Raw genomic sequence first — 15,277 nt, 5'->3', positions numbered from 1 at the left:
TTTTTTTTAAGGTGGCTTTTCATAGGAAAGCCTTCATCTACAGCAATTTACCTCCATTTTTCTGGTCAGATGCATATTACACGTCTGTGAAAGGTATTATTTGGACAGTTTGACACTGCATTTACTCTGTGCATATGACAATGGATACAAGGAATGGCTACAAGAACAGTACTGATGGAGTATGGAACAAACTTCTGAATAGCAGCACTTCAGAGATGCCTCCGCAACAAAGTCATTTGTGCAGAACATTTTGAGAGACAAAGAATGTGTATGGTAACATATAAATACCATTGCAAAACATGTTTACATCATATAACTAGATTCTAAAGTAGTTTTATCTAACTGATAGAACACTACACTAAAGTCCCCATGACACCCCAGATTTCTGTCATTCATCTCTGCATCTCCCAGTGCAGCCAAATCCCTGGGTCTACTGATCAGGGGCATTGCTCTTTATCAGTCCAACAGGGTCTCTGAAACTGGCACTTGTTATGTCATCTTAAAGATGACTCTAGACTTGGGCCACTTGAAGGAAGAGGCAAAAGTTACATTTCTCTCTGAAACAGAAACTGTAAGAATTATGGTTTTTTTCATTCCTTGTTCCCTAAACCTCCCTCAAAGACAGACTGATGTCTGACTCAGGCTAATGTTTGTATTAAAGGAAAAAAAAAAAGTAAAGTGCAGGGAAAAGAAAAGATGATACCTACATTTAATATATTTAGCAATTTAATCTATGTCGCATGGTCTCCAAGCAATCCATAATTCAATCATTTGGACAAAGAGAAATGCATGATCACAGAATCACAGAATAGCTGAGGTTGGAAGGGACCTCTGGACATTCAGGTTTATTCAAAGGCATGAGGGGAGGGCTTCAAAGCCACTCTTAGTGGGAGAAACACTTCTTCAGTGACAGTTTTATCATTCTTTTCAGTGGAAGTCACGTGCAGAGAACCTAAGAATCTCACTTGTAATGAGTGCTCAACATGAATGGCTGACATCACCTTTTCTAGGTACAGAAAGGCAACAATAGAGAAACTGGGCGCTAACTTACATGAACACAGAGTGCAAAGTCTGCTGCTTCTCTTCTGGTACCACAACGTGGATGAAGGAAGAAACATCCAATCTTCTTAAGATAATTATAAATTTTGCACTGCACTGGAGGTTTCCAGTTGCTATATCCTCCTACACAGTCAAAGAAAGAAATACATAGCAATGTCACCATGAACTAAGAATCCCAGAAGTCAAAAGTGAAGGTAAGTCTGGCTATAAAGACAAATTTATTTTGACCACTGCGAAAACTAAAAGAAACATATACACAAAACCCCAAAGCCCTCGTTCTCAGATTAAAAAACAAAAAAGGAAAAACTAGCTACATGGGTTAAAATCTAGCCTGATCATACAGAAAGCCTTTCATTCAATTTTGTAAGAATTTTTCTTCTAAACCTGAAAAWGTTATTTTCTAGAAATCAAGTGTGTTTTTACACAAGTATGTATCTTTTCCACTTTGTGCTCAGATGAGTTGTGCTTAAAGACAAGAAAAAGTTAATGGTTAATGTGCAGAAGCAGAGGAGCCCTGAGAAAGTGGCACACAGGAAATCCCATGTTAATATAATGCTAGAGACAATTTCCAACAGAACCTATATATGTCTGACATGTCACAAGTCAGAACTCTTTAAAAGAGAAGATCCAAGAACTTGAGCAGCAGCTGAAGACAAATGCTAGAGTCCCAATAAAGACTTGGATGCAATGAAGGATAAGCAAGATGAGGCTACAACCAAAAAAAGTGCAGAGATTTTCTTGACAATACACATGAAGATGGTAACACATGAAGATATAAAGGCTTGAATGGAAAGTGGAAGAAGCCAGTGGTTACACTTCATGTGAGGACATGCAAAAATAAGACTCTCACATAAACAGACCATGGAAGACTGCATGCATTTTTTTCCACTTGAGCCTGACAAAGGAGCAGAAGCACAAGCAATCTTCAACAGAATTCTCCTGTTTTTTTTTCTTTCCACTCTAATGACTAGAAGAAGATATCCAAAATGATCAGAAAGTTCAAGGATTTAGTAACATGCTGTACAGAAAAGATTTAGGCGTATTCGCCCATGAGAAAAATACCCTTTTCAAGGTGTTCTCATCTATTGTGACAGCCTCAGTCACTAGTATTTGGGAAACATTTGTAATTGCCAAGCCTGGGTTTTGGTTACATAAATTTTGTTTAATGTATAACATAAATGCTTGACCACAACAGCTGAAAACAACGACAGAGCTGTATTTACTCTGGTGGAGCTAGACCATAAACAGGTGAAGGACAACTGAATGACTGAAAACAAACAATATGGAGCCTGGGCAACACAACGGAGGAACTCCAAGCAAAATCAGGGCTGTATTAACAATAGGAATAACAGAAGTAACACAACAGGAATCATTAAAAAAAAAAAAAAAAAGCTGTTTTGGAAATACAGAAGAATGAAGAAGATGGGGATGTCATTCTGTTTTCATATGCTAAGCAAACAAGAACAGCATGCATTACAAAAGCCATTATTATGGAGAGGGCACCTATAACTATAAATTCAGATGTGTCTGGGAGCCTTGGCATTCCCAGACTCTGTAAAAAGATGGCTGACAGTAATAAACTGCTGAAATGTTATCTGATACAAATAAGGCCCAGTCGAACCACCACTACCCTCTTGGGCATGGTTTTTCAGTTCAAATGCTCCAGGGCCCATTCCCACTGGGCAGTCTGCATGCAGCAACCCTGTTTGGAAGGCAAGAAAGAAAGTTCAGTAGCATTGATGTGGACCGTTCTGTGCCAGCAGGCCCGAGTGTTCAGGAACACTCCCAAGCACCTTGTCCGAACTAGCATGGATATACCTCTGGGTAAGATTAACACTAATAGAGGTTCCTAATGTAATTTACTGGGACTGCATGTCAGATCATTACTCTTTCTTGGAGCAGAGAACAAACATTTCTGACAATACAGTTCAGATATTCCTGGGTTCAATCAATATTTCCTTATTAAATCAAAACAGGGCATATTAAGCTTGTAGCAATGGAACAGTGTCAGAGGAAACAACCCTGGGTCAAATAATGACAAACTGGTTTTGGCTAAATTAAACAGAAGGGCAAACAAAGTATGATTGAAAGCAAATGTCTGCATTCAATTGGGCAAAGTTTGACGTACCTTGAAAAATAATTCTTTACTAAAGAATTCTTTATAAGATTCAGACAGAGTAGCTTTGGACTTTAGATGAGAAAAGGGCATGATGTTTCTTCAAGTCAGATTCCTAATAATTTTTGCATTTTTATCTCAAGAAAAAGGAAAAATGATTGTTCCAGGACCAGCTGGCTTGAATAATAATGGTAGAAATAATCAACCAACCTTCAGCAAATGAATTATTAAAAAAAAAAAGAAGCAAACAAAATAAAAAACAAAAACAAACCCAAATCACAATATTGTTAAAGTCAAGGAGTGCAGAGACAAGCTTTAATTGAGGAGATCAGAGGATCCTACCCCAGAATTCCTGAACAACCAGACATCAGACCACAGGTCCTGCAGCGTGGCTGGCTGGCTGTTTAAAGAGCTCGCATTAATAAACGCACATACAATTCCTGCACTGCCCTCATCAGCTAAATGGAATGCCTGTTTCTTAGAAGAGAAAAAAAGTGATTCAGGCATCAACAGGCCTCTGTCTGCTCAGCAGCTTGCAAACTTTCAGTACGTGTTTTGAAGGAGGAGGTAATAAAGTACATTAAGTAAAAAGGGGGTGTAACACAATGGGGTTTACTAAAGATAAAACATGCCAGACAATTCTTACAAGTCTGTTTGGTAAGATGATGCACGTTCCAGGCAATAGATCTTTGGAAGCTGTTCTTTATCTGGACTTTACTGATGTATTCAATGTACTACAGGGGAAATAAAGGCAGACACAGCAGCAAAAGTATGAGGCACACAAGCGACTGGCTTAAGAACAGTCAGGTAATGGAAAGTATCAACTTAATGGGATGCTACTAGTGAACTTCTTGAGAAGTTTTCCTAGAAAACCTTAACAGGGTGAATTTCATCAGTCACCTTGTACTACTACTGGTATCTTCCAGATGTGAGACAAGCTTATTCATAATACAGCATGACCAGGGGCATCCTCAAGGGCAACTCAGAAATGGAACAAATTTAAGTACAAGAATGTAAAATCATGCCTTTTGGGACTAAAAAGAAAAAACATTATGACAAGGACCTGGGAGTTAGAAACTAGCTATAAAGAAAATAATCTCCAAATATAATGGGTCTCCTAACAACTATAAAAAACTAACATGATACAGCCTAAGTAAGTTCAGCAGAGAAGCTACAAAGACTTCTAAACTGTTTAAACAATTTTGGAACAATATTCTAAGAGAAATAATAAGAGCAGAAGAGCTTAAGACTGAATTTGAGAAGTTCAAAACCACTTCTGTTACATAGTGCCTGTGACTTCGTGACTTAAGAGGCCCTACCGGCTGCTTGCTCCTGTTCAATATTCTCTCAGATGCAAAGAATCTCCGCTCAGGTATTTGTGTGGACTTTGTTAATCTTTTCCTCTTATTTCCTTCAACTATTTTTTACCTTGAAAGCCCCAGATAAATGTCCCTTGGTTCAGGTTAGCTGGCAGCTGCGTGAATAAGCTTCCCCAGTTGTCCAGATCCACCAATACAATGTGAGTCATGGTACTCAGGTAGTCAAAATCAGGAAGTTCACTGTCTTCAATGGGATAAAAAGGGTGCATTTTAAGTTCATCTGATTTTACAGTCAACCTATACACATCAACTCAGATATGCTTTTAAAAATCCATATATTTAACTGCTGTATAAGCTAAAAGTTATAAAACATGATCCTATTTAGGGATTGCACTGTTTCAGCACTGCCTTTAAACCAACTGAAGTAGCATTTAGTAATGCACAAATCAGGTAGAAGGCATAGCAGGATCTAGTGATATGACGGCGTGGAGATGGATGGTGTTTTGTGGTAGGCACAGACAGCTGTTGCCCTGTACTGGAGCCTTTAACAGTCCCTTTACCATTCAACTGTGCACCCTCTACCACAGCAAGTGCCTGCGGCATTTAACATCTTACGCCCAAAGGCGTGTAAAATGTTTGGAAACATACTTTTTGATCTAGAACTAACATAAATGTAAACCTTTTGCTCAAAAGCTTACTTAAGATACTGTAAGTAATTAGAAAACCCTCCATTTTTGAACATGTAAGATACTTTCTCTTGAAGTTGTTCTTAAAAAGCAAAAAAGCAAAAACGTACTGAGAATAGAAACGCTCAGCTGAAATTATTTTTTGGCAAGGTAAAGGCAACTGAGAAGACAGTGTTATAACTGTACTTTCTTGTGTGTGCAAGCCTATCAGTCTCATAAATATTTATACATACAGAGGCGGCAAGTTTCTCACGAATGTGTGTGTATTATAGACTGCTTTTGCATTTGTAGTAGTTCAGTCTCTGTTTGGGATCTTTGTCCTCCTTTAATCATAAATCTTTAATCATACTTTAATCACAAATTATGCTCCCAAGTCATTTGACAATGACATGTTTCAATCCCAAGGCTCTCAATTCTCCTTGCTTTTCGGTTTTGAAAGACTTAATGCATAAGGCATGTAACATTAAAGTGCTGAGTTAAAGTTCTGGAAACTTAAATCCTGAGAATTCAAATGGCAACCTTGAGAAACAATGTATATCAAACAGATTGGATGAAGGCAAATGGTATGTTACATACTTGCACTGACATTCAAACAGAGTGTATTAAGACAGTAAGATTTTTCTAATGTAAAAAAAATAAAAATAAAAAATAAAATTCTACAAACCTTCACTAGGCTCTTCAGAGTGTGATGAGTTTTCTTTTTTTTCTTTCTTTCCATGCATTGGCCCCTGCAGAGGAGGAGACTGTAGTCTTTCCTGAGCCTTGGATGGATATGCTGGAAACTTCAGTTTGGCAGGTTTCTTGTCCACACGAGCCCCACTGGCTGTGAATGTGAATAACGTATTTTCCGATTCTGATGCAAGATTTGATATATCCGGTTTCTGCAAGAAGCAGTGTTTCATGTGATAGTGCTGATGGGCACTCTGGAGATCATGGAAGTTTTTGTTGCATGCAGCACATCTAACAACATACATCTCTTCATTACATTTCACTGATGTGTGACTACTGAGGTGACTGTTCAAATCAGCAAAATTCTGTGCAGTTGCAGAACAGAAGCAGCAGCGAAACCATAAGCTTCCTTTTTGCAACATTACCTTCTGACAATTCACATAATCRTTCCTCCTGTTTATTCTGGAGACATAATTTGTCCGGCAACCACAGGTTAAGTAGTCTCCTTYTTCTACTGGGAGGAAGTCATCTTCTTTTTTTATTGATACTTCCATTTGCTCAGGCACAAACGCATAGTCCATGCTATGAAGCTCCTTATAATGGATTAGGAATTCTTCCTCCGTGTCGAAGAAGAGATTACCACAGAGGCCACAGAAGTATTTAATCTGTATCTCCTGGTTATGATGCTCTTGACAGTGCCGCTGTAGTGTTCCTACTTTCCGAAAGTGATTTTTGCATAAGCCACAGCAATACCTGTGAAATGCATGGCTTTCTAAAGACATGCAATGCTGTTTAACACTGTCTTCAGAGTCAAACATTTCCTCACAAATATGGCATTGCCATTTTCCCAGAACAGGACTTCTTTCAGGGGAGAGTTCCACAGGACTAGGAATACAGTCTTTCCTTTCAGTTGAGGAACTGCACACTGTGCCAGAAGCAGAGGGCATAGGTTCATCTTCCAGAGCTTCCTGCTCATAATAGTAACTATGTCCACCATGAAATTCAGTCACATGTCCCATAATATCCTCTTCTCTGAGAAGATCTACAGAGCATGCTCTGCACCAGAAAAGAAAGTTAGTCAAGTGTGCTCCCCCATGGAATCGACTCATATGCAGGCGGATAATGCTTGAATTTTCAGCAAGCTTTCCACACACAGCACACTTGTGACAGATCCTGTTTGCTGATAAAATGTGCTTTTCTACTGACTCTTCTGTAAGAAACTTTTGAAGGCATTCACAAAACCAGGCTTTTACTTTGTAAGCGCTACCTTGACTTTGGTTTGCTACATGACCTTCATTTTTACCTTTCAAATCACTTTTCCGTTTTGAAGGAGTAGATTCACTTTCATTAGTAGATTCACTCCAAGTCAAAGGTCTCTTAAGCAGTGGTCTGGACCGATCCACAATATGACGCAAATGAGACGGATTTTTATTTTTTTCATTGATATGACAGAACGTCAAGATGGACTCTTCCATTGTAGAAATAACTTTAATTTTGTGTTGAGTGCTTTGCTTATGTTGAGTGATCTGATCCTCATCAGCAAACAGCTTATTACAGTTCTCACAGTGACCTTTTGTTTTAAATATTTCTGCAACTTGGGAGATGCTCTTCTTTGACAGTGCCATGGGGCCAGAATTACGACAACGTGTTCTAGATTAGATTGAAGGAAAAAAAAATTATATCATAATCTGAAACTTTTTTAAATTTTCAGAGGTACTTTGAAATATTCCCTAGTAGCTACAGCAAATAGGGCGTGGAAATACTGTCTTCTGTATACTTTAGCTGGCTTATCAACTTGTCAACAAAAATATACAACGCCTAGGTATTGCCTAAGTCTCTGCACTTTAAAAAGAATAAGGTGTTAATTTCCAAAACTACAACTGAGATGCCTGCTTATGTTGTTGACTCAGTATACTTTAGAAATTAAATGCTGACAACTTAAACGTAGTGGAAGAGAGACCAAGAAAGTTCTGTTGCTCTCTGTTACAGGAAGTAACAAAAAGGATACACAGATTAATCAGCATTTTCCAGGCGATCACGTGGAATAAGAGGGGGGTTGTTTTGGGGATAGTTTCCCCTGTAAGTCAACATTCAGATGGTTTTAGACACACTGAAATCCACCAACACCCCTATAAACACACATCTATCCATTATCTACCTATGGATGTTCATATCATAAGGACAGTTGTCTCTTACAAACCTGAAATGAGCTGTTAATTCCATATGTGAGCGTAATATCTGGTAGCAGGATATACACTTCACCTGGAAGGGGACCTCTTTGCACAGAGATATCAGAAGTTTCTTTGCATAGGATGGGAAAGGCAGAGGAAGGCCAGTCTTCGTTTCATCTGTAACAGGGAATGGTAAAAAGAGCAAACACATATTAAAGAGTCCTTTCACAGTGTTACAGCTCTCAGAGGGCATAGCTACAACTGTGCTTGCTAGTCACAGGATTCAGACATCAAGTTACCATGCGTGAGCTGAGTCACAGTTACTGTGCAATGCAAATTTTACTTAAAACTGCATTAATTTAATAATCTAGCATTAATTTGTTAACTAACAAACTGCATTAATGTATTAAACAATCTCATGTCTGAATCTGTCAGCACCTTGTTTCTTCATATTCAGTGACTGACTCACAGAATCACAGAATTGCTGAGGTTGGAAGGGACCTCTGGAGATCATCTAGTCCAACCCCCCTGCTCAAGCAGGGTCACCTAGAGCACATTGCACAGGATTGCATCCAGGYGSGYTYTGAATATCTCCAGAGAAGGAGACTCCACCACCACTCTGGGCAACCTGTTCCAGTGCTCTGTCACCCTCACAGTGAAAAAGTTTTTCCTCATGTTCAGATGGACTCCACTTCCCTTGTCCTCCTTCTACAAGTTCAGGTCAGGTCTCTCTCTCATGAAGACCCTTACTGACTTACTTTCTCTCCATCTACAAAAACATAAAGTTCCCATATATTTTGACCCCTCCCCCCCTCCCCTTTCCTTAAATTTATAGGTGCATGATTGTTTTGTTGTGCTGGGTACATACTCAATGTCTAACTCTAGGTACTAGTAGAATAAAAAGTTTTCTAATGAAAAGAGAATGGGAAACGGCTTATGAATGTTATAATTGCTGCCACTATTCTGCATCTTAGGAGGTAAATTCTCTTTGAATTTTCCATTTATAGTAAGATGTAATGACCAGTAGGAAGTAATTTGAAGATAGGTCTTTCAACTAATTTAACTGCCAGATCTTACAGACTATGTTGATGATATTAAATCATGAAGACCCACCTACCAATGCAAAGGGAAAAAAAGAGCACTTCTGTTTTTTGTTCTTTGTGTGACTAAATGCTACCCATCTTTGAAGAAGAAAACTGCCTTCTTTATGCTTTTAATCTTTTCACAGCAATAGGTCACCAGTAATCTTTCTAAAAACCTATGGCCTGATTTTCATGGAATTTGTAATAAACATATTGAGAATTAATAATCTATTTGAGAATAAAAATACATTAGATTTAAAATACATAAGAGAACTCAGAACAGGGCAGCTGATTGTCACTTCTGTGAACAGGGTAGCCCAGACTCAACATGCAGGAAGATTCCTTCAAAGTCTGTTTTTACCTCACACTTCCTGCAGGCACTCTGAGGGAAGGAAGAATTAGTACATATTGTTATGAACATCAACTATACCAATCCTTTTGGCCATGTAGGCCTATCCTGCAAGCTGCAGTATCTAAAATATGGCAACTGTTCAAATAAGAAGGCAACTCCACTTACATTTCATCTCTCTGAATCATTTACCTAACATTAAACTAAATGCTTTAATACCTGTTGCTTATGTCAAAGCTAAAAAGTCAGTACAGCTAGGATGGCTGGTAACTCAGCCTGACAGGTCACTGACAGTTTTCCAAGATCATTGACGGGTGAGTGAGGAGTTAACAGGACTGAAGTTTGTCAATTGATATGCAGAAGAACTGATAGCACAAGAGCTGAAGTGCACAAAGCTGTTGAACAGAGGACTTAACAGGACTAAAGTCGTCTACCAACCGATATGCGCAAGGATTGACATGCGCAAGGCTGCGGAATGGCAGCATTAACAAGACTGAAGAGGTCTGCCACCTGGAATCTGCACGGACCCCCGGGGAGGGAAGAAACCATACGGAGGTGTTGTGGTCTTGCCTTGCTAGCAGGGTCCTCCCAAGCAGACAAACAAACAGTCCTGCGATTGTGAAACTCGCAAAAAGTCAGCAAAAGCAGTGTTTGCCCAGAGCCCCAGCCCAATAAAGAGAGACTTGGGAGCTAGGAGAGCTTGAGCAGGGACGGGAACGTGACCTGACCATCCTCTCCGGCTGGACCGTGAGTATCCCCCCCCTCCCCTTTTCCTGGGACGCTGGGTTAAGGTAACTCCTCGAGGTTGASAGYCCTCTCACTAGGAGAGTGAACAAGMWAGCTTTCAAGTAGGGATAAGCAGTCCTTCCAATTAATAACRCAGTAATCGACGGTTTCAGGTTATCCTTTCTAAATTAGTAACTGATGGTTTTGTGTTATCCTTYCTAAATTAGTAATYGCRTTATTTTAATGGATGTTACTAATCCAAGAACTTGTGTGAGGAAATAAACATTTATTATTATTATATTACTGTCTCAGTCGTTGCTATCGAACTTTCATAGTGTGACAGTGCAACAATCATGATCAGACATCTGGGGAATCTAGTATGCATGGTTCAGGATGCTACCAGCTCACAGCAGAGCCAACAGTTTAGCCTTCAGTAGCAACACAGCCCGTGCAAGGCACCTGACCGGGATTCGTATTTATATGAAGAAACTTCCACAGATCTTTTCCATTAGGCACGCTAAAGACACAGGCAAAGAAAATAACCTCCAACAGACTCCAGACAGAACAGCAGGGGGCAGGAACACCACAGTCAGTCTGGTTAGATTCACAAGAAATATTTATGTGGTTTGGTCTGTGCTTCTTTCAATATGTTAAGCGCAAACCTATTTAGGACAGTAATCAGATAAGCTTCTCATCCTGCAGTGACCCTATGCGAGATATCTGACAGCACAGGGATAAGGGAAAGTCTGCTTTTCAGTACAGCAATTCTAATAAAGAAATCAGTAATATACAAAAACATGAATTTAAAAACAAAACATCTACAGAACTTAACCACATTATAAAATCAAGAGAAAAATATGAATTCACTAAAAACAAAACTTAAAAACTTTTTTTCTATTGTGTTTAAAAAACAAACAAAAAAAACAAATCACATTGTCAGGATCAATTATCAGAAAGAATGAAAAGCAGTACACTTAAGTTGCAACATACCACTCAGTTTAAAAACTTGTAGGAAGTGGTTCTTTCCAGACATATGCTGCAAGCATTCATCTCTTACAGTGAAGAGGAGGAAGCAGTTTGGGCATGCGTAACACTGAATAAGCTGAGGAGGGAGATCTTTATTATGTCCATCATTTTCATTTACCTGGAACATAAAACGGTCTGGTTAGGGAAAATATGAAGACAACAAATCAGTCCCATCTCTCCATGTCTTTCCCTTCCTCTCCCCCTCCATGGCATTATTCTTCCCTCCTAGGTTTCCAGCTACCACATCTATGTTTACCTACAGCCTGCTGTTTCGCACTTCAGCTTGTGAGAGAGGGGACTGGACAACCTGCCTCACTTAACTCAGTTACTCATCCTTGACACTTTGGCAAGTTTTCTGTTCCCTTTTACTGCACCACTGGTAGCAACTACACTTTCCCCAGAACTAAAGACTACATTTAAACTCTGCCAGTTCTTATCTAGTACCTCTAACCAGGCTCTCCCTAAAAGCTCTCTTTCTGTCACCACAACAGAAGGCTTTCCTGCTACATTGTTTTGTTTCTTCTCTAGTCTTTCTTACCTCCATCTTCTCAAAGTGCCACTCCTCAGAGTAGCTTGACAGGCCTGCGACTCTTATCAAAGTCCTGTACTTTTCAAATCCCTTCTCCCTTACTCCCTCCACCCCCTTTGCCTTCTACATCAACTGCAAATCTCTGCCTTCAGGGCAGAAATCCTTTAGCTTTGCTTCTGACACTCTGCTTCTGCTTACTCCTTTCTTCTGTCTTCCACAGAATCTTCCTGACAAGCTTTCTTCCACAACTTTGTTTAGGATTATCTCCCCATCTTGTCACACCAATATTATCCCATCCTTATGCCTGCTACAAGAGCCACTCCCTTTCACCAAACTTGTCTAGTAACTCCTGTTGATGCCCCTAGGCATACCACAGGCACACAACTGGAAGAAAYGGAAAAAGAACAGGGACAAACTGTGGCATAATCCTTCAAGCTTGTCAGGTATGAACATGAATCAGCTAAAAGCAGCCTAATTTTCAGAGTATCAAAAATTTCCCTTGATTTTAATAGGCTAAGTGGGTCCACTTGTGGGTTGGTGATTAAAATACTCAACTTTGAAACTGTTATCCATTATCCATTTAAACACCAGACTGCTAAATAAAGACAAGCACCCCGCAGATAACACCTAAGGATCTTTCACTGAACTGATATTTTAGAGTGGTACCTTATGAACCTAAGGGAAAGACAGGTAGAGAGTATAATAAAAAGAAAGAAGACATGAACAGAATGGAATGAGGGAACAACAACAACAAAAGCAAATACTATTAGTTTATATTCAAATGAATGCTCAAATGGTGGATTATCCTGCTCCATTCTGCAAGTTAACTAGTGAGTAGCTGTAGACACACTTGTCATTGGAGAGACTGGAGACAGGGAAGAAACAGTTGCATCTGAATCAGAGTCTTTTCTCATTCTGTTGCCTCTCTTTCCTGCCTCCTTTCTGCTTCTTCTCTTCATTGTCACTTACTTTACTTTAACTTCTTGCCTTTATCTTTACCAGTTTTGGAGATGCAAAAAGGGGAATACTTTTTGACAACATCAATACCTTTTGTCCTACCAAGAGGGACAAAAAGTTCAAGACAGAACTACAGTCCTCTCAGAATAAACTGCAGAGTACAATCTAATTATCAGATTTTATGGGAGCATTGCTAGGATACCCCAAGTGTTTGAAACACAGCAAAATAAAAAAATCGTTTGAAAGACTAAATGAATGGAGGGGAGAGGAAGATTATAAGAAAAATCTATGCATAATTTTAGGTCTTGAAAACCCTCTATTACGTTCAGTCAGGTGAGTTACTTATCCTTGTGATCTTGCCTTAGATAAAAGATGATCACTGTACTGCTGAGAGGTTGAAAATCCTTTGCAGCATATCGCACAGGCAACAGCATTATTTGGAGGTCCATGTAATGTAATTGTTGGGTCACAAGGAGAATGATCAAACCTATAGAGGAAGAAATAATTAACAAACTAGCCCCCCTCTACACAGTCAAAATGTTTTTAAAAGGGAAAAAATATGTCTTTTGAAGCTCTTGGACAAAAGCCTATCAAATACAACTGTAAAATTCACCTAACTTCACCTAACATTAGCTGTATTAGTTGAAGCATCCCACGCAGAGGTGATTCTTTTTGCAGCTTACCTATTGAATGGTCTATTTGCAGAGAATTAAAATTGTTTTTAAAAACAAGAGAACTAATGAAGCTTCAGTTTCCTATGGATGGATCTTTTTTACCTCCTCTTATTTTCTCACCTTATCTTCCTCATGATACGCTTACTAGTCAAAAGACAGGACCTGATGGAATTGACCCCAGAAATATTAAGTGCTGACTGGCAACAAACAGCTATGGACAAATGACTCAAATGACTTGCCAATAGCTATCTCTGCTCATCCTTCCCTTCATTAGGAACATCTTTTTTACCCTACCATCAAGTTTTATACAGCTTTTAGGTATTTAATTATATGTTAACGTTTTGCTCTTTTTCAAATTTGGATGAAAAACTAACATAACTGGAGCAGAGGAATCTTGTTCCTCCAAAAAACAGACATTAAAAATGCTTAACCAGAGGAAGAAATTAATTCTGAATGCAAAAAAAAATTCATGAAGATCATCACATCATCTATATAAAATTCATAGCAAATTTATCTTCTCTCCAATGGAATTCTGTTACTATAGGCAGTTTAAGATAGATTTGATGCAGATGTTTTAATAATAAAAGAATATCCTTGAACTTATTTCTTGAACTGAGATCTTGCTCTATGGCCTTACCTTTTCAGGTGACCTAGGAGGAGATGCCCATTGTCAAACTTTCTGTTACAATTCATTACAGGACAAGAAATTGGACTGCTGTTGATTGGTGTCTGACTTGCCCTCTGATAAATACCCTTTCTTCCACTGTTAACAGTGCCTGGTTTGAGACCTGTATTATAAAACAAAGCACTTAAAAGCCTCTATAATTGAGATTCTGGTTAATAAGTCACACCCTGAAGCACGTAAAATTCAGGTTATACTGATTCTTAAAAGCACAATAGCAATGATATGTAATGCAATCCTACAACAAAGTAGTCTGCTCTTTCAGTTGAAGTATCTACCTTTTCAAACACTAGCATGATCAATTTTCTAACACTTTGACATCCTTCCTCCAGATTCATGCATGATACTGCTGTTTCCTATTAAAGGTATTGTATATAATTCAGTGGCAGTATTTTAAACTGAATCAACTTCCTGAAATTATACTTCTTTCCAATGGCGTATTTTCCCGAGTAACAGTTACATAGTAATATTTTTCCTTCTAGCAGCTTTGGTTGTTAAGTAGCTAACACTACCTTAGTGTCCTTTATACTTAGCATATTAAATTTACTAAGCAACAAGACATTATTAAGAATAGTTTTATATGGAAAGCAGTGTAAAGGAACTTTCGAATGTTATACTGGCAAAGTTGGTATTGGAAGATTTGGTTAGGTATTAGAGCCACATATAAGTTCAATGTCAGTATTGCTTAATGCAATTACTACATGTTCCATTCTGCAATGCAGCACTTGGAAATAATCACTATCAAGTGAATTAACAGTGATTTAGAAAATGTATCATTTAAACCTAGTTTCAAAGTACTTGAATAAATGCTCATTACTCCTCTAATGTATTTATTAATCTGTGGTTCCTTATTATGAATTTGAAACTCCATCATTCCTATTGTTACCTGGCATTTTTAACCACTGGTCCACACATAATCTTGCAGCTTCTGTGTCACTGTGTCCCCGAATAAATTCTAGTTCCTGCAGTCCATGAGCATACTGAGAATCAACCTTCTCCTGAAGGAGAAAACATATCAGGCAAAGGGGCCATTAAATTAAAAAGAGACAAGATTAAGGATGCATATGAAGTTAAACTTTCAAAACTTACATATGGATCTCTAAGGAAAAAAAACCCACCAAACTTAGAACCATTTGACTGACTTTCATATAACACAATATAGATGGAATAAAATAGCAATAAAATAATAAAAACAGAATACTAATTTTTGTGTCCTCAGTAAAAGCTATAGC

At 38.5% G+C, this 15,277-nt stretch overlaps 1 protein-coding gene across 3 annotated transcripts in view; it reads right to left on the bottom strand.

Annotated features, from left to right (window-relative positions):
- The window catches only part of ZNF451 (zinc finger protein 451), a 46,107-nt gene that overhangs the window by 12,102 nt on the left and 18,728 nt on the right, over positions 1 to 15,277 (bottom strand). For all 3 annotated transcript variants that reach the window (XR_003254760.1, XM_026073118.1, XM_026073119.1), the window contains 8 exons: positions 14,932 to 15,043; positions 14,001 to 14,151; positions 13,050 to 13,176; positions 11,168 to 11,321; positions 8,050 to 8,197; positions 5,845 to 7,499; positions 4,604 to 4,738; positions 1,052 to 1,182 (listed from right to left, as the gene is read on the bottom strand). Coding sequence is in view for 2 of the 3 variants with exons in the window: in XM_026073118.1 (XP_025928903.1) it covers positions 1,052 to 1,182; positions 4,604 to 4,738; positions 5,845 to 7,499; positions 8,050 to 8,197; positions 11,168 to 11,321; positions 13,050 to 13,176; positions 14,001 to 14,151; positions 14,932 to 15,043 (2,613 nt within the window). In the remaining variant the exon portion in view is untranslated. The remainder of the gene's footprint in view (positions 1 to 1,051; positions 1,183 to 4,603; positions 4,739 to 5,844; positions 7,500 to 8,049; positions 8,198 to 11,167; positions 11,322 to 13,049; positions 13,177 to 14,000; positions 14,152 to 14,931; positions 15,044 to 15,277) is intronic.

The sequence above is a fragment of the Apteryx rowi genome, unplaced genomic scaffold (assembly GCF_003343035.1).
Source record: "Apteryx rowi isolate R43461 unplaced genomic scaffold, aptRow1 scaffold_361, whole genome shotgun sequence".
NCBI lineage: Eukaryota > Metazoa > Chordata > Aves > Apterygiformes > Apterygidae > Apteryx > Apteryx rowi.
This window is presented reverse-complemented; position numbering and strand designations above follow the sequence as displayed.